This window comes from Gymnogyps californianus, chromosome 5 (assembly GCF_018139145.2).
Source record: "Gymnogyps californianus isolate 813 chromosome 5, ASM1813914v2, whole genome shotgun sequence".
NCBI lineage: Eukaryota > Metazoa > Chordata > Aves > Accipitriformes > Cathartidae > Gymnogyps > Gymnogyps californianus.
The window spans coordinates 27227913-27247438 of record NC_059475.1 but is presented as its reverse complement, the minus strand read 5'-3'; the positions used below and the strand labels follow the sequence as shown (position 1 = coordinate 27247438).

General features: G+C 46.2%; 1 protein-coding gene across 4 annotated transcripts; it reads left to right on the top strand.

The window, feature by feature from the left end:
- The first annotated feature begins 4283 nt into the window (after nt 1-4283).
- DDB2 (damage specific DNA binding protein 2) lies at nt 4284-19283 on the top strand. 4 transcript variants are annotated; one of them, XM_050897389.1, is made up of 11 exons: nt 4284-4307; nt 5607-5790; nt 8646-8776; nt 9868-10059; nt 12815-12981; nt 14085-14184; nt 15555-15732; nt 16421-16566; nt 16845-17009; nt 17296-17341; nt 18075-19283. In XM_050897389.1, exons 2-11 carry the CDS (start codon nt 5619-5621, stop codon nt 18323-18325), a joined length of 1548 nt encoding a protein of 515 aa, XP_050753346.1. In that variant the 5' UTR covers nt 4284-4307; nt 5607-5618; the 3' UTR covers nt 18326-19283. The 4 variants fall into 4 exon arrangements, with proteins under 4 accessions (XP_050753346.1, XP_050753345.1, XP_050753348.1 ...); XM_050897388.1 differs by lacking the exon at nt 4284-4307 and adding an exon at nt 4626-4659; XM_050897391.1 differs by lacking the exons at nt 4284-4307; nt 12815-12981 and adding exons at nt 4626-4659; nt 10919-11064.
- Nucleotides 19284-19526: the final 243 nt, after the last annotated feature.

Here is a 19526-nt window from a genome sequence, read left to right as displayed (position 1 = left end):
GGCGCGGGGCGCCGCTTCTAAATCAGCGAGGAGGGGGCTGGGGGCTGCCCTCTCCCTCAGGGAGGCCTGCCCGGTCGGGTCCCCCCCCCGTCATGGCGGGCGCCGGGAGGGGGAGGCGGGCGGCCCTGTGAGGAGCTGCCGGCCCGGGCGATGCTCGGCCCAACCGTGAGGAGCTGGGCTCTTCTCTGTGTTGCCCACTGGATTTGGAGCTTTAGTTAGTTTTTAGTCAGTTATTTTGTGTGCTGTACCGGCCAGCTGACGCGCAGGGCCCGGAGCCAGCCTGGTGTGCAGGAGCAGGAGGCCCAGCAGGTTCCCCAAGCCCCGCTCCCACCCAGGCGGAGAGCTGTGCCCTCGCTTTTGAGCATGGTGTAGGTCACTCTCCCTGGGGCTGGAGAGCAGCTTCACCTCAGTTCGGCTTGGCATCCTTCTTTCTTTATCAGCCCAATCCCGCTAACTCTGTTCGGTCACTCTCCCTTTCCTCTGAAAACCTTTATCTGAATAATCTGGACCTCATCTTTAAGCCCTCAGAGACTCTTCATTGAAACCAGCTTTTTTCTAAATGCCAGGGGGTTTGCCTGCCAGACTTTCCGTTTCTAACGCCAGGCCCCCGGGTGCGATTCCCCATGACGCTGGGGCAGGGCTTGTATGAGGAGCGCTGGGAGGCCTTGCTGGCCTGTCTCCTCTTGACTGCTTCCAAGTGACTTGGGACACAACTCCAAGGACCAGCTGTGGGTTTGCAGTGGTGTTTATTCAATCGGTGGAGAAAGGAAAGACTGAGAGCCTTGCAGGAGGAAGAGAGGAAAGAGCATGCTGTAATTCTGTGCTCCCACTTCTCTAGAGCGGTACTGGGATGTTTTCTCTCTCTTTACAACTGCCCCAGGTTTCATAGGAGCCAGAAAAATAACTGTACTGATGCCCTTCAGATACGATGAATTGCTGTGTTGGAAAGTGGACATTAGAAACCATTCCACTTAATTTGTTTTGGGGCCAATCCTCTGTTCACTTTAACCTGTGTGGGGTCCCTGGAAGGTGGACACCCATGACCGGTCACTGGATGTGGTGTGACCATGAGCATCCTTTCAAAAAGTGATGCAAGATGCTTATCTTGTCCTCAAAGTTAGTCACAGTTGAGAGTATAATCATCAACTTTGTATTTTACTAAAACAAAACCAAACCCAACTCTTTGGCATAGATACTCCCTAATTCAATTAAATTCTGAGATTTTAATTCCATTATCAAATTAATGTATGTTAATGAAGTATGGAAAAGGCAAACATCTGTCATACATTAATATTCTATATCCAGGATTTGCCCTATGTTATGTTTTCATGCTGATTTTGATATTGATATCCCACACGCTGAGCATCTAAAACAGATGCTTTCCATTTGGGACCTGGCTGCCCCCAATACTGACTGCAAGGCGAGGGTACTACATAGCATGGCTGCTGCAATCCTTTCCTCCAAGGCTGGAATAGCTTAGGGAAAATGGGGTGCTCATGTAAACGAGGTCATTACAATAGTGATATTTTTGTCCTTTTTCCTGGTGCAGGGCAGCTTAGTAATGGTCATGGCATAGAAGGAGGTCAGATAGCATGATATTTACTCTTTTATCTCTTAGGATTATATATTTTTTCCTACTTTTTAGTGGAATATAGGCTTGTTGTCATATGCACGCCAAACTCTAGTTGCTGTAATGGTACTCTACATCAGTAGTCAGGCTAAAGTAGCCAAAAATATTAATGCTTTGGAAAAAAGATCCTGGTGACAAGGAGGCAGAATACCTAATGGTATTACAAATACCATGAAGCTGATCGTCTTCGTCACAATATAGCTTTACCAGACCTGGTGACAAGACAGCTTTATTCTGCGGTAGAGAACTACGTCCCATAACTAAGGCAGAGCCTCAACATAATGGTATGTCAGACAAAAGGAATCATAAAAATAAGCCTAATGTCCTGCCCACGCATAATTGTACTCCTCTGACTTTGAACTGTAGTTCGAAGAGTGTGAGACTGTAAATATATAGAAGAATATTTTTTCAAATTAGTCTTTCTCTGGCTTGCTCAGTGTACCATACAGACAGCTCAGTGTACAGACACCGAGCTGTGGCACCCTGGGCCAGGGGCATTTCTTCTGTGCGTGTTTGTGTACTATCTGCTATTCTTGTCCTTAGTGAATAATAATTACAAAAATATCTGGCGATTCTCTAGACAGAAAGCAAACTGGGTGTTAGTAATTGATAAAATGACTGTATTTAGCATACTGTATTTAGCGCTGTATTTAGCATTGGTGCGGCCTCAGCTTGAGTACTGTGTGCGGTTCTGGGTCCCACAATTTGAGAAGCATGTTAAGGTCCTTGAATGCGTCCAGAGTTTGGGCTTGTCTAGTTTGGAGAAAAGGAGGCCGAGGGGCGACCTCATTGCTCTCTACAGCTTCCTGAGGAGGGAAAGTGGAGAGGGAGGTGCTGAGCTCTTCTCCTTGGTATCCAGTGCCAGGACACGTGGGAATGGTTCAAAGCTGCGCCAGGGGAGGTTTAGACTGGACATCAGGAAGCATTTCTTTACCGAGAGGGTGGTCAAACACTGGAACAGGCTTCCTAGAGAGGTGGTCAATGTCCCAAGCCTGTCAGTGTTTAAGAGGCATTTGGACAATGCCCTTAACATGCTTTAACTTGGTCAGCCCTGAACTGGTCAGGCAGTTGGACTAGATGATTGTTGTAGGTCCCTTCCAACTGAAATACTCTATTCCATTCCATTCCATTCCATTCCATTCCATTCTAAAAAATGCTAACCATGATAGCTCCAAGAGGGAAATGCGTAGGTTACTGTGTGCGTGCTCTGCACGGGGACGCTACTGCTGGGAGACAAATGGAGCGGGGACAGGAAGTGCACATCTTAGCTGGAGATAACTTGGATAACAGTGTCAGAGTTATTTTTGGGATTAATACATAGAACATTGAAATCAATGCAAGTCTTTCAATCTACTTTAAGAAGGTTGGTATCTGGGCCCCTTTTCTCAGTTGCAAATTTGGAAATGTATGCCTTTTAAAGCATATGAAAACCAAAAGATATTAAGATTTATGTAATTTAATCGGTGTTTTGTTGATGATTTCTGATGAACTCCATAGATTCTGTCTCCAATGATGATGACTTCTGCAGACCTATAGATGAAACCGTTGATCACTGTCAAGATGAGAAGGATCTTTTTCTGTAGTAGTTTCCCTTCCTGAAAATCAAGCCTTCGAGGCTTCGGAGGGAAGAAGGGAAGTGCTATGTTCAGTTATTCGTCTTGCTATTTTTTGCTAATGGGTACAGTTCTAAGAAGAATGTTGTGTATTACAGAAGTGCTTGGTAAGACTTTAAGATTTGCTAATCGGGTTGACGTATATGTTCAGATTGTGTTGTCTGTTGGTGGTTATAATTTTTTGTGTATGTTATTCTGATACTCAGGATGGCAGCAACTAATACAACATTGTTACAGTTCAGAAGAAAAGCATAGAGTCTGGGTCTTTGTTGTGTCTTAAGTTTTTCTATGCATTTCCTAATATGTGAGCAAATGCATAGATAAGTGTAGTTATAGTGCAAAAAAAACGCCAACACCCAAAACCAAACCCTAAAGCCCCACAATTCAAGGAGTGGTTGTGTACAGATATTTTAGGACCTGTGTTCATAGCCAGCTGTGTGGATGACTGGACCTTAATTACTCAGCATAGTTACTGGTAGGCCTGATGCATGGGACCCTACTGCTGCAGAGGTAAGGTTCCCCACACAACATGGCCGGCAGACAGCAGCCTCCTTTGCAGGTGAAGGGGGAAGTGCGGGTACCTCCAGCTGTGTTGGTAGGGCTCTTCCTTCCCCATTCTTGTCTGCTTTGTCGTGTAAGATTTGGTAGTCTGTGAGCTGATCCTGTTGTGACTTTTTTATCTGCCTTTAAAGTGCATTTTTTTCTGTTGAGTTCCAACACCAGGAACATCTTCTTGTGGTAGTTGTGTTTTGAAATAGTGTCTTTTTTTTGGTTGCTGTTTGGTTGATGTATTTTGGGCCCTTACCATGCAGCTTTAATACGCCAACTTGGTGCTCTAGAAACTAATAAAGTATCTAAGATTATAAGTCCTGCACCAAAAAACCAACAACGATAAGCTGCCAAAGGACACCTCACAGACTTTGACTGCGTGTTTCGGGCCAGGCCACGGGCGCAGTGTGAGCCTCGCAGCCGCCTCCCGTGCCCTCCCGCACCAGCGGAGCCAGGGGTGCTGCTGCTCATGCTGATCGCCGCCGCGGCTGGGCCGGCGGGGAGGCCGGCAGGGGGTAAGGACGGGGGGGGGGCAGCGGCTGGGGCAGGCATCCCGGGCCTTCCCCGGCCTCTCCCTGCCGAGGCCGCTGCCCCTCAGCGGCGAAGGGTCGGCGGGGGCCGGGCGCGCCGTGCGGGGCCGCCGGGGGCCGCCATGGCCGGCGCCTCCGGCCTGCGCCGGCAGGGCCCGCGGGCTCAGCGCCGCTCCCCAGGGGCGGGCGGCGGGGGGGGGGGGGGGCCCTTCCCGCGGGGCCGCGCCGGGAGCCGCTGCCCCCCCTTCTCGCCCCGGTTATGAAACCGCGGGGGAGGGGCCGGCTGCCGCCCGCCGTCCTCGGCCGCGCCGGGGGAGCGGAGGCCGCCGGAGCGCAGGTGAGAGCGGGGCGGCCCTTCCCGCCCAGGCCGCGGGGACCCGGGCCGGGGCCGGGGCCGGGCCTGGGGCCCGGCGGGCCGCGGCCGTGAGGGGCGGCCCCGCGGTGCCGGGTGAGGCCCGGAGGCGCGGGGTGGGCGCTATTTGGGGAAGCTTGCGCGGTGCCTGCCGAGCTATATTTAACACGGGCAGATATCCGTGACAGCCATTCGCTAATTATAAATAAGTTTAGCGCTAGCACGGGATCAGCCTGTACGAGGCTCTTCGCGGAGGATCTTCTGGGGCTGCAAACGGCATGTGACGCATCGCCGGCCAGCTACGAGGAAGACTGTGGGAGGCCCGCGCCTTTCCTCAGGGGCCGGGTGGTGTTTTGGTCGTCATAACATGAGACACGAGTTGCTGCATCCCACCGCTGGTCAGAAGAGCAGTTCAGGTGTGGTTGCCAGCCAGTGTAAGAGCCCAATCCAAATATCAGGTGGTGGTTATGAGGAAAAGCGGCCGTTAAATAGGAAGTACCTCGAGCATATTTGGTGGAAGACTAGTCGGCCCTGGCCATCGTCATAAAAGCTCTGACCTTTTTCTTAGCTGAATCTAAAGAGCTCAGTGTGAGCTACTAGAGAAACAGTTAGGGTATTATGTGGTTTCACGGATGTACTTTATGCAGATCTGTGGGTTTTAAGCTTAAAACTTTGGTAGAAGCACATCTGTCAAAACATATTCTAATGCTTTAGGATACGTTCATTTTCATATGTGAACAAAGAAGAGTTTATTGAACCTGTTCCCCTCTCCAGCAGAGCACAACAAAAAGCTAGTGTCATGCTGATGAAAGAGGGTGCAGGTATAATCACTACTTTCAGACCACTGGGATATGTTTCATTCCAGTTTTCCTCTCTGTCCTCTAGTTAAAAGTGTATGACAGTCTTACCTTCCATGCTTTGTTTGCTTTTAGTGGTCAGACAGAATGGCTCCAGTGAACCAGCCAAAGGACAAGAAGCATGAGAGGGCACATGAGCATTGGCCGGAAGAGGCAAAATCAGCTGGGAAGAGGAAACCGGACTACGAGGAACTAGGGAATGAGCCACAAGCAAAGAGGTTGTTTGTGAGAAAAACATCCAAACCCCCAGAGAAAATCGGTAACATTTCCTCAGATCCTGTTTCTCCCAACCAGATTTACCCTAAATGACAGGCATCGACTAGTTGAAGAGGGAGAATGCCAAGAAGCGTGTTCAGACATGAGTGTTCAGATGGGGTTATATACTGAAGTGATACACGGACATGTATTGGGGTAGTACATCCTGCAGTTATCTGTCTAGTGAGTGTGTGTGTGTGTGCATGCATGCGTGTTTCATTTTTGAGACTCCGTACCCCTTGGTAGAAGCCTGCTTACTGAAGATGCTGTCACAGATCATTTGAGGGTGGTTAAGTTTTGTGGAATTCCTGAATTACCAGGTGTCTGCTTTATTGTAGTACAGACCAATCTTGGTAATACGTTGTTTTTTCTCCCATGCAATTCTTAATGCAGTTTCCTAGTTGTAAGGTTGGTATCGTACAGCATGCAGTCTAAACGGGCATTTCCACCCGATTCTTTGCATATTCTAACTTTTGCTACAGTAAGTAGGAATACTTTCTACCTGTATGTTCAGATTAGACTGGACAGGATTTCCACTAATCACTTCTACTCATGTGCATTATTTCCTTTAGTATGTAACTTAAAAAAAAAAAAACTCTTGAAGATTTTTGATATAATGAGGAGAGGTGATTAAGTTGTAAGATACTGGAAAGGTTAATGCTTTGCATTATCAAGAAAGTTGTGTAGGATTCACTTACAGTAAGGACTGTTTTCATAGAATCATAGAATCATTTAGGTTGGAAAAGACCCTTAAGATCATCGAGTCCAACCGTTAACCTAACACTGCCAAGTCCACCACTAAACCATGTCACTAAGCACCATGTCTACCTGTCTTTTAAGTACCTCCAGGGATGGTGACTCAACCACTTCCCTGGGCAGCCTCTTCCAATGCTTGACAACCCTTTCAGTGAAGCAATTTTTCCTAATATCCAACCTAAACCTCCCCTGGTGTGACTTGAGGCCGTTTCCTCTTGTCCTATTGCTTGTTACTTGGGAGAAGAGACCGACACCCCACCTCGCTACAACCTCCTTTCAGGTAGTTGTAGAGAGTGATAAGGTCTCCCCTCAGCCTTCTTTTCTCAGATAAAACCTTTAATTCCATTGTTTGTTTAGGAGATCACTAGAGTTACTGCCTTGTGTGGAAATATTACACACTTTCTGTACAATTTTGGCTTTAAGGATCCAGGAATTACTGAAGTGTTTTTCAACAGTCAGAGATACAGGAGTTCTACACTTTTGTACATTTCCATTGTCTGGTGTATAACTCCAAACTTGGAGTGGTTGGCAGTGTGAACAGTGGATGTGGAGGCAAAATACTCTGAAAGGAGTTGTGTGTATAATTGTGGATAGTTAAAGCATCTTCTGTAATTAATTTAGCTACATGATTTTCATTGTAACTTCACGGCCTGATTTTCAGATTTGGTAAGCATCTGCAGTTCCTGTAGGATTCAGAGGGAATTGGATATAGCTAGTACTTTGGAAAAATGAGGCAAATCATATTTTTCCCTTAAACCTTTTTTAAAAAGTTGAAGACATTTGTATTTGAGCTTTTCCATTCTGTGTTCCAGTTTTGATTTTTATGTGTTTTGGAAAAAAATATTTTTTTCTCCTGAGCCATAAAGCACAGGTTCAGTTTCTTGCAATTGAAACACATTTTTAAAGGGTTTCTTTCAGCAGATTCTAAAAAAGCCTGAAGTTTGTTTCCTAATAAATTGTCCTTCATAATAAAACAGAATTTGGAAAAAATACCTCAATTTCCGTCAACTCTGAAGAAGGAACTGTGGATGTGGAACTTTTCTTCTGTGAAAAAAAAAGAATATAAATACTTTTATACCTATTTCAACAGGTGTGACAAGTGTTGGCACTATGTTGGCATGTGAACAAAGAAGTTTAGTTTCACACTTGTGCATTTCTAGGCTCCAGTGTTGCATTAAAGAAAGATTTTGTTTAGGTTCTAATCATATAGAATGATCCCTATGTTTTCAGTCTTCTGGTTTTTTTATAAATATCGTTAAATGAAAATAGCAAGCATTTTTGTTTCTTAATAAACACATTTGACATCTAGATCCCCTGGGGTGTTACAGACCATTGCCGTGGGGATGATTACATCACAGACACGAGTCTGCACAGATCCAGTTTTTATGTAAAGGTCCCTGAAGATAAAAACTTGGAACATGAACAAAATGTAGAAGCATGCTGTACTCTCAGCAAAAATCACTCCGAACAGAAAGGTTTTCAGGCAATGAGGCGTCAGCAAGTCTATTATCAAAAACAAAACTCGCAGTGCTGTAGGCACACTGTACAGGCTACTGCACAAGCAGATCGAAAATTCTGATTCACAAGCAGGCATTTCAGGAACTGTGTGGGAACTCATGTTGCTATGCTTGGGGAATTTTCAGGTGTTAACGTTTCTGCTGGTCACACATCTGACCTTCCCTTTGCTGTACCCAGGGGCTTACCACCTCCCATGGCGTATTTCCAAGTTGTTGGGGCTTTGGATAACTTTGTTGTGTTTTGGATGTGAACCATTCAAATTGTATAGTGTCCAAGAGATGCACCACCTGCGGCATTGCTTTAGTCCTCCCCTGTTGTCTTTTTGATAAATCTTTGGGAAGGAGAAGGAAGGTTTAACAAGAGGAAGCATACACAAAGCTCTGGCAGGCTATGGGAAACACCGGACTCCATAATTGCAGCGGCTGCTGCACCTTAGACATGTAAGAATAATTTAGAGACTTTTGTCTTGTGGCTGAAGCTTTTCATGGATGTAGCAGCAAATGCAGACGTCTTCCCGTGTTGTTTAGTGAATAAGCATGACATGCATTGGCTCTCAGTAAGTTTTACTCTTTTCCTCTCTGGCAGGTTGGAGTGGAGGTGGGTCCGTGGTGAGAAACAACAGAGTCCTTTTCCATCAGCTGGAGCGGCAGTGCAGCATTGTTCATTATGTCTACCAGAACATGCTGGGAGGCTCCATTCGGGCACAGCTCAGGCAGGTGAGGAGTTCCTCCTTCATGACCTGTTCAACATCTCAGCTCCCTATATAAAAACATCTTCAACACAAGCAGGGAAATTTTAAAGGGGCTTAAAGTTCCTCACATACACAGTTTGTGGCTCCAAGTCTGGCGCATCCTTATGTTTCTTAATCCTGTAAAATGCAAGAGCTGAGATGGCTTTCCCTTTTGGTTGACCCGGCCCTGTCACTCTACATTTTATCCTCTGTTAATTCTGTGCTTCCTTGAATCACATTTAAACTTACCCACTTGACCAGTTGAGTTATTGCACAGTGCTACTTTTGCACACTGATCTGACTGTTTTGTCATACTATTTTTATATCCACTCTACTTTGCTAATCAGGTCAGGTTTAGTGTTGGTTTTTCCTCTTCACAGACATATTCCATGAAGTCCATAATGTTTTACTGCTTTTCACAGCCATACTCCTTCTTTCATTTGAAAATGAACTTTTTCTGTGACATCCATAGGTGGAAAGCACCTGGGCTAGCTTTATCTTCCAGATGATTTATCTGTTTTAAGTATCCAAATGATAAAGAAATCACCAAGCTCAGCTAAGCAGTACCTGTTCCTCAGCTGAATAACAATACAATCGTGTCATGGTTTCTCATTCCATGTTTCAAGTGTTCTGTTCACTCTTATGCTGTATAGTTGAGCTGCAGGCAGTTTGGATGGAGGACCATAATGTATCTCTGGATCATGTGTAACATTTTGGGATGCTCAGTAAAGACATAGATAGTCATAAGTGCCTTTTACTAGTGTGGACGCATGTTCTTCTCCATTGTTAATTATCCTGCCTTTTTAGCTCAGCCCATGAGGCTTAGCTCCCTGTACAACATTTGAAGTGTGATACTCTCAGTTCTCTGTTGCTTTCTGAGTGCTGTGGCTGATGTAGATTTGTGTGGTCACAGGCTATTTCCCTTGGGGACAGCATGTTCTCTTCATTCTACAGAGAGGCTTAGAAATTTGTGTGAATTTACTAACACTGATGGCAATTAGAAATTGTTAGCACTCCTCATTCAGAGAATCTCAGGGATCCCTCCAAAAGTCATAATTCTCTTTATCTTTTTAACAGTGTCTGCAGCTGCCCTTTCTGCGTTCTCTTGCCTCATACCGCCTCTTTCGAACAGCAAGTCCCTTTGACAGGAGAGTGACATGCCTGGAATGGCATCCAACACACCCCAGTACTGTAGCTGTTGGTTCCAAAGGTGGAGACATCATCCTTTGGGACTATGAAGTACTTACTAAAACCTGCTTCATAAAAGGGGTAAGCCTCTGGGTGCCTGGAATGGGTGGGAGGGAAAACTGGAGTACCACCAAATACTGCAGATCAAAACCGAGGTCTGTTGTGAGAAGCACATGAGGGTCTTGGGTTGCAGAGTAGCCCGCTATGGGGCAGGACTGAGATGCAACAGCCTGTCTGTTCCTAAGTCCCATACTGTTCTAGCGCTGGGGAGAACTGAGGCGTGCTGATTAAGTTCATAATGAAGCAGTACTTGGTGTGTGCTCAGTCGAAAAATAATACAGCAACTGGCAAAACAGTTATCTTAAAGAGATGCCAGAAACAAGTAGGCAGAGAGGGTCTGTCTGTTTTAGGTCTTGATCTTTCTCTGCTCACCTTTTGTTCTGTGTTAGATGAGGAAACATCTTTGAGTGGGGAGAAACAAAGTCCCTTTATCTAAAGTGAGAAACTAAGGTAGAATGAATGGTTTATATAGCTGGCATGCCCCCTTGCTGCTGTATTGAGCCATTCCCATTCCAACAGGGGCTCAAAGACTCTGTAACTTTTATCCCCTTTCTAAATTAACATAGGTATACACTGGGAGGAGGTCTATCCTCCAGAAATTCCAGAGTCATCTTTCTCTTTTTGTAAATAGCGTGGTGCCAGCCAGCCAGGGAATACATTGCCTAGGGACTGAAGGAGTTGCAGTTTTGTCCTCCAGGAGGGCAGCTGTCTAGACAGCCGTCATGTGGGAGGACATGGTTGTCTTTGCCTCCTTGAAGGGCTGTGGTGTGTTTCACTGTTGCTGTTAAGGACATAGCAGTGAATGCAGACTTACAGAACACACTTTTCTCCTTCCCCATCACTCAGTGGATTTTTCTTTTGTTCATCCCCTTCCTTGTAGATGGGAGCTGGAGGGGCCATCACAGGAATGAAGTTTAACCCTTTTAACCCTAGTCAGCTGTACACTTCGTCAGTTGCCGGCACTACCACCCTGCAGGATTTTAATGGCAATACTGTCCGGGTCTTCACCAGCACCGAGGACTGGGAGTAAGAAATACAGCAATGCTTTGGGCCTCTGTGTCCTGTTGGCAGGAGCGTGCACGTGAGAGAGAGAGAGAGACAGATATGTTTGTCTCTAATATGTGGGAGCTGGGCTTCCTCTTCCCCACATACATGTCCTTTATCCTCTGAATTTCAGGGATCCTCTCTCTTCCAGGGAGGCTCACTCTCCCTTTTTATTTTTCCCTGAAACGGGGTGGTGGGTAGGAGAGAGCTTTTCTTCATGAAGGGGAGGGACTCTTTGATGCTGCTTACTTCCTGTTATACATGGGAGAGCGTGGGGGTGCCAGGGGATTTCCTCAGCTGTCTGTTCTTAAACCTCCCATAGCTCTGTGCGCTGGGGACCTTTAACCTCTTTGCCTGTGCTGCTTGTTGTCAGATGGTTTTTACAGGACAATTTATAGGCCCCTCAGTGCTTCTCCACAAATGCCACTGACTTCAAGTGGTGTGTGTCATGAGGATCACCCCAATTCATCCCACCTAACTTTTGGTGCTTATCTAAAATACCAAAATTAAGAGTCTGGGCTCCTTCAGTAATGAGTGGAAAGAGGAGATGAATTGCTAGAGGCAACTCTTGTCTGCCTATGCTTAGAATCACCCCCTCAGACTGTTGCTTTTTCTGTGGACTCATGAGGAAGCCTGAGCTCTTCAATTAGTTACTTCAGTTCAGTGCTTAAAGGTAAGTGAGGGAATTTGGGTTAGCCTCCTCTTTACTTTTCCCCACCTGATTCTTTCTGGGTGGCAACTTCCATGGTTGGTTTCCAAACTGGGTGTTCCAGCTGCAGTCTTGTAATAGGGCAGAAGGTGAACCCAAGTAGTGCTGGGATGACTGGCCAGGTGAGCAAGGAGAGATAGATCCCCATGGGTCCTGGGACATGAGGATCTTGTATCCCAGTGGGATGCCTGTCACAGCAATGATGCCTGGATTTGAAAGGGCATGCCATCCTCCTCCTACTGCTGTGAGGACAGGCAGGCTGTACGGGCGGGCCTTTTTTTGTCTTCATTGGCTTCTTGAAATCTAGTATTTAGAGTGAGATTTTATTAAGTAGTTGCTCTGTGAGCAGCAGATGGAGTGCACTTGAGTATCATAGAGTTTGGGGACTCCCAGCTAGCATCCTTCTTTTCTGTCTTTGTGTAGGGTTTCCCTGTTTCCTCAGTAGACAGATTGGGGGAAACCAACATAACAAAACAACATAACATAATGACAATATAACATAACACAGAACATAAGATTCCTGTGCCATGGGGTTAGCAGTAGGATTTCTCCTTGCACCGCTGTCATCCTGCCTGCTAGTACCTTGAGAAAGACCAGATACAGCACTGGAAGCAGCCTGTAGGCAACTGGTGAATGAAGTTTCTGTAAGAAAAGCTTGGTGCAGGGCTGTCATGAGATTTTATGTGGTTTCTGCATGTAATGGTGCTGGTTTTGCTTGTGATCTCCTAAGCCTGGTCTGAGCTAGGTGGTTCACTGCAGATTAGTCCTACCCCCATAGCAGAAGAAGCAATGCTACTAATGAAGTTTGCAGCCCAAAGTGGTGGGCTTGAACTTACAGGCTCAGAATGTATGTGCTCAGATTGGAAACAGATTAGAAAAAAAGAGTTCTTACGTACGTGCCCTGTCAGAAAGCAGTGCATTGTACCTAGGGAAACCGGCAGTGTGTTCCAGGAGATGAGTGTTGTATTAAGATTTTGTCTTCCACTCTAACCTTGATGCCTCTTGGCTTTGTGTGTGTTCCAGAAAGGGCCAGGAGATTCTCTCGGAGACATGAAGTTCAGTCCTTATGAGGCAGTGAAGCTTTATGTGGCATCAGGGTATGGCACCCTAAGCCTGCAGGACCTTGAGGGCAGAGCGGTGCAGGTGATCTCCCGTGTCCCGGACTGTGGCCATGAGAACCATAATGTTTGGTGAGAAGGGAGCACCGCAAGGTTGATTCTCTGTTCCTTGGGGTTAATGCTGTGCTGCTTCTTGTGCTAACATCTTCATCTTTGCCAGTGTTAGGAGGCTCTTGGTATGAATTGGTCCTGTGAGGAAGCTTGGAGACAGGCTCCTCGTCCCAACCCTAGCACTGCAGGGTGAGTGGCAAGCTAGGCAGCCACAGGGCACTTAGGCTTTTAGAGTAGCTGAGCGTGCTGCCTGCATCTTCTGGTGTTGCTTTCTGGTGACGGCATCTCCTGTCTTGCAGATACTGACAGCTTTTCACTTCATAAAGTGTGAGGTGAGAAAAGCAGGATAACTTCCTCCTCTTCATTGTCATCAGTGTTCTGTTTTGTCTGTAGCAGCTCACGTAGCATAGGAAAGCCACAAAACATTCCTGCACAATCTGAGTTCCAGGTTATTGAGTTTACCCTGCTGCCCCTCTGGAGGCTTCAGGCTCACCATGCTGATTTCCATGACCTTGAATTCTAGAATAATTTATCTTTGCAAGTGAAGCTTTCCCAACAAGTTCCCAAAGGACCCCAGCTTTATTCTCGGTGCCCTTCCCCTCCCAGCAGAACTGGGGTTAAGACAGATGTCTTTATCAGATAAGTCTCTATTCAGTTTGTTTCCTGGAGCATGAAGTCGAGACAGTTTGATGTGCAACTTTCCAGTCCAAAGCTTTTGTCTTTTCTTTACTGCTGCTTCAGCGTTTTGTGGAAAACGTCATTTTAAAGCTGTTCCTGTACATATGTCCATGTCACAAGGGTGTTCTGATCTTTCCCAAGGTATGTCCATGCGCAGGCATCAAGTGGCTCTTCAGCCTCTATTACGTTCTGCTGTCCCAATGTGTCACACTCCATCTAATGAGCACTTCATAAATGACTAGGAAGTTATTTCATATTCAGTCACCAACAGAAAGCATTGGTGATAAGCCGTCCCCCCTCCTGATACTCAGGCCCACACCATCAGGCAGCAGATTGCAGTGACAATCTGTTGCAGTCTCCCTTGTCAGGGACGAAATGTGAAGCAGAGCTCCATTGCCTTCACTTGCCTGTGGGAGGCAGCACTGATTTTGTGTCTTTCCCTCTAGTTGCTGGTACTGCAGTGTTGATGTTTCTGCAAGCTGCCGTGCAGTGGTGACTGGTGATAATGTGGGCAACGTGGTCCTGCTCAGCACTTCTGGTGAAGAGGTTTGTATGGCTCCATGCAGCGTCTCCTCTACGGGAATCTTCATGGCTCATGTGCTTTCCTACACTACAGGGACCCTGAAAGGAAGAACAAGTACCTTGCAGCTCAGGAGATGAGTCCACCCATTGTCTAGGTGGTGAGAAGTCCTCCACTTCTGCCATTCATTAGATGTTTTCACATTGTTGAGCGTAATGGTAATAATTCCCAAATGAGGACTGTGTCGTGTGCTACCCCTTCCTTAAGAGTATTTGCTACTGGCCAGAGTAATTATAGGGTAACCTGAAGATGTAAGCACCCTCTGCCAACAACCTTCACACTTCCAGAAACTTAGTGCACTGATGGGAGTCATTTAGGAGATACTGGTTTGATGTATACCCTTCCATGACCTTGGAGTAGGTACGCACAACAGTAATTCAGGAAATGTTGGGATAGAAATTGCACTACTGCCATTAGACACGAGAGGGCAGGCAGAGGCCTTCGAGTCTGAAGTAGTACAAAAACATATTGGAGAATAGTTGGGAGTGGGCCCTGCCTTCAAGAGCCTGTTGTGCCGTCACACTGGAATTACCGTTTCTCCTGCCTGTAAGGGTAACATCTGTAAGAGTTTGCCACCCAATGAGCTGTGGCCAGAGGCAGCTGTGTAAATTAGTGGGCAGAGTCAGGAGTGCTGCAAATGATTTGTGCTTATTCAAGGTTAGTTGCTTCCTTTCCTTTTTTTCTCCTGAAAGAACGTGACAGTCTTTTCTGCACTTGGGAGACACCCATTATTGTAGGGAGGACGGGCCAGCTTCACCCTTTTGATTAGAAATAATTTTCCCGCTTCGGATATAAATTTATTCATGGCCAGTTTATTCTTGTTAATTGAAATATTTCTGCTACCCTCATGTTTCTTTGCTGATGTATTTCTAGAAGCCAGTTATATCTCCTCTCACCTTTTTTACTAACATAAACAAGGCAAGCTCTTTTGGTCTTCTCCCACAAAGCAGGCCCTTCCTTCTTAATTTGGCAGTGCGTTTTCTGTACCTGTTCCAGTTTGTTTTAATCTTTCTGCAGGTGGAAGACTGGCAGTGCATAAAGTATTCCAGATGTGACCTTGCTTTGTACAGTGGTACTAATGCTTCCCTCCATGAACCAGGGATTGCGTTTTCCTTTCTCATAGCTGTAATAAATTGGTGGATCAAAGTTGTCCTAGAATTAAATAGTTCCCAAGGTCATTCTTCTCCTTTCTTGTTTCCAGTGGATAAACTCTTGGTATATTTTAGAAGTTTTGTTACTCTGTAAATGTGAGACCTCTTTACTCTGCGCTAGTAGATTATTATTCCAGACCTTGATTATTTTTTTTCTGTATGATTTTCTGTTTCCTCTGCTGCAGATCTGGAAGCTGAAATTGCACAAGAAGAAAGTGACTCACGTGGAGTTTAACTCCCGATGTGAGTGGTTGTTGGCCACAGCATCTGTGGATCAGACAGTCAAAATCTGGGACCTCAGAAACATCAAAAACAAAATGAATTTTCTTCATCTGCTTCCTCATGACAAACCTGTCAATGCAGGTGAGTTGAGAGAAGGATTTCATTGCGTGGATGTCTGCAGAGAGTCCACTCAGCTCAGCTTTTATTGTTGTGGCGATGTTAGCTTTCACTCAGATTCGAAGTTGCACAGTAGCTACTGTTAAAGCAAGGAAGGCATTGGGAACGTGTGACCAGAGACAGGGAGGTGGATAGGGCAGCTGCAGCAGTCTTAGACTTGCTATACAAACTGTGACACTGTGCCTTGAGAGGTGAGTGTGGAAGCATCAGCAGTGGCTGAGATTAGAAAACTAAATTTATTGGGGCAGTTCCTTCAACAAAAGCAGAGCACAGGACTCAAACCTCTGTTTCTTGGGTGCAGTTTTACCAGTTCATGGAAGCCCAAACTGCAGGCTTCCGTCTCCAACTTTTCCACTAACTTTCCATTTGAACGAGCAAGTTCCTTTCTTTGCAATGTCTCTTTCTGTGATTCTAAAATGAGAATAATGGTTCTTCCTATGTAACCCAGTGCTGTAGGTTTCAGCTTACTGTTTGTAAGAGCTTTGAGTTTGTTTGAGACAGGTAAAGTCTTGGCTGTTGGGACACATGGCCATATTCACATCCCTATTAAAGAAATAGCAATGGGTTTCCAATCAGAGAAGTGTGACTTCTGTGTTTCTTGTCAGTCACAGCATTGTGATCTTTTGTTTGCCTTATTGTCCCACTCTCCTAGCTTACTTCAGCCCAACAGATGGTGCCAAGCTCCTGAGCACAGACCAGCGCAGTGAAATCAGGGTTTACTCATCTTCAGACTGGACCAAACCACAGCATCTGATCCCACATCCACATCGGCAGTTTCAGCACCTCACACCTATTAAGGTGAGTTAAGCCAGTGCAGTCCGAGAGGAGTGTCACGCTTGGTGCTAGCAGCCGGCTGTAAATCAGAAATGGTCTGATTTGTGGTCAGGATACCACATTGGTGGGTGGATGTTCACACTGCTGCAACTCCCAGCAGAGCACTGTTCCGAGGATACTGATGTTCCTCAGGCTGTGGGTGGGATGTACAAACTGTTGCTCGCACTGCCGGTTGTCTGGTGTGTGTCAGTATGAGCTCTGTCCCTTTCTGTTAACTCCCCATCGCTCTGCTCTATGACTAGGCAACATGGCATCCTCGCTATGACCTCATTGTAGCAGGTCGCTACCCAGACCCTAAGTTCCCAGGGTACACGGTGAATGAGCTACGAACTGTTGATGTATTCGATGGAAACACCGGGGAGATGGTTTGTCAACTCCATGATCCAAATGCTTCTGGTATCATCTCGGTGAGTTGAGCGCTGCAGCTAAAAGGACCGCTGTGTATTGAACCGCAGCCAAGAGATATGGGGTAGGGACTAGAACAATAGGAGTATCCTCTTTACTTGTGACAGACCCACGCTCTCGTGGGGGTATGGCTGCCGGCTAAAGCTGCTGACTCGAGCGGGGCTGGTCTGTGGTCATCTGTGGGTTTTCTGTGATACTCTTTAGAGAACATTGGGTTTTCCAGATGGTTTGTTGCTGTTATATAAGCTGTGGTGCTCTTACAGACTCTGATTGTGTTTCCGTTTTCAGCTCAATAAATTCAACCCTATGGGAGACACGCTGGCTTCTGGCATGGGTAAGTAAAGAGAATCTGGGGCACATTCACGGGTGGGTTCCAGTCCCAGAAAAGGGCAAGCTTGTTTCTCCAGACTAAAGCAAGCTGTGAGTGAGGGTTTCCCAAATCCCACTTGCTAGTAGTCCTCTATAATTTCCTACATCTGTAAAAGAGATCAAGACATTCTTTTCAGTCTTCCACCTTTGCCGCCAGAAAACAGGTTGCTAGTCATCTCCTGTGAAACGTTCCCGAGAGCGTGGAGTCCGGAGGGGTGAGAAGCCTCCCCGCAGCAGGGAGCTGCTGCCATCTGCCGGCCCCGTCGCAGTAGCAGAAAACGATGGAACGGGAGGGGGAAAGCCTTTTCCGGCTAGGCTGTACCCTCTCCCTTCGTGGAATTTATCTCATTTCCTAGGCTGCACCCTCTCCCTTCGTTTAATTTATCTCATTTCCTAGGCTGCAGAGCCAAGATTACTCAGTTTTCGCAGGCTGTATGGGATTAAGGGAGCTGGCTATAGATGTAGGTCTTAGACCTGTGACAGATGAGATTAGGAATTACTAGATTATGTTTCTTAATTAGATCAAATTTCCATGGCTGTGTGGAGATAGCTTCTGCAATAAATATCTTTGCATCCTCTGTACCTTGGAAGTATCTTAGAACAAAGCATTTTGAATTTCTGGCATTTAAGTGACATAGCCTAAGGTATTATATTTGATGTAGAGTTTCTGATGCACAGTGTTTAATTTTTCCTCTCAGGCTTTAATATTCTGATCTGGAGCCGGGAGGAGATGGTGGCCAAGAAGCAAGAACATCTTTTGAAAGCCATGACAGAACAGGGGATTGGAAGCTGGAGTTTGTCCAGACGTGGAGGGCAGAGGCAGGCAAACCCTGGGACAAGCAAACTCAAAGCTAACTTACTGTCTTGGGAGCTGGAGGAGATGAGAACAAAAAGCAACGATTCTAAATCACAGGGAAGGAAGCGAAAAGGGAAGGATCTAGAGAACTGATTTAGTATTTTGATCCTTTCTGGATCACAGGTGTACAAATTCAGTGTTGGCAATGGGCAGTATAAGCTGTGCGGGGCATTAGACTTCTACTTTGTCCTTCCTCCCTGGATCTGATCTTGCTTCCCCGATTCTCTTTGCTTCCCCTTCTAGAAAGTTGTGTCAGTACTCAATTCCTCCTCCAAGTGGAGTTACCACCTATTTTCTGAGGCACTAGGAAAACTTCCAAGATGTTTTCAGATCCTGCTGAAGTTACTGCTTCCAGCCTGCCACATCTGCTTGTCATCACTTGTCAGAGGTTACCATCTCCTGTAGTCTGCTGCGGAGCAGCTCATGACAGGGTCCCAGCCTGTTCTAGTCAAACTGAGCTGAGAAACCCTTTGCTAACAAGATTAACGTCCTGAAAAGGTAGAGTGTTCACAGGAGTGAGGCGATGGGTAGCTTGGGTGGCCTAGGGAACACCAGCCTCTCCCATATGCAAGCTTCTTGGAAAATGTGCGTCTGTCAAGACCTCAGGCTTAGCCTATTCTGTGCTTGCAGCTATTTAACTAGACCACGGAGAACAAGATGACACCAGAGCTCTTTACCTGCCTCATGGGATGCAAGGGCAGTACGGAGCTGGGAACCTACTGATTCTGTAGTTTCTCTTTTCAGAGCTCTAGGCTTTTTCTTGCCACTGATGAGGTAATTTTTTTCACCCATGCCTATGTGCTTCAGAATGTTGGATAGAAGTGTTGTAAAGCAGAAATGAGGAATTTCCAAACACCCCTGCTCAGAGCCAAATCTCAAGACTGCTGTTAAACTGAAAAGTTTTGCTTTTTCTAGTTTGTTTACAAGGCTGCCCGGGGCCTTGCTGCCGTCCCAGAGGTTGATGGATGGGACGGGCTCCAGGCCTGCTCAGATTCTCTATGTTCACTTTTATAGTTTCGCAGTATTGATATTAATAAAGTTTTGTACTAAACTAAAATTCCTCTGATACAGAGAGTGGCTGCTTTGAGCGTTCTGCTGAACTGCTTTTGTATGGGGGAAGAAGTCATAGACCTTTCTGCAGGAGGGCCAAGAGACCTAGAACAGTGGTGGAAATACCAGTGGTAGTACTGTGTCTGCAATGGACCCTTCCAAGTTGGACGGGTTGCATGATAAGCTGTATCTACGCATAGCTGCTGCAGTCAAAAATAGTTTATCTCAGTTCTCACTCTGCTAT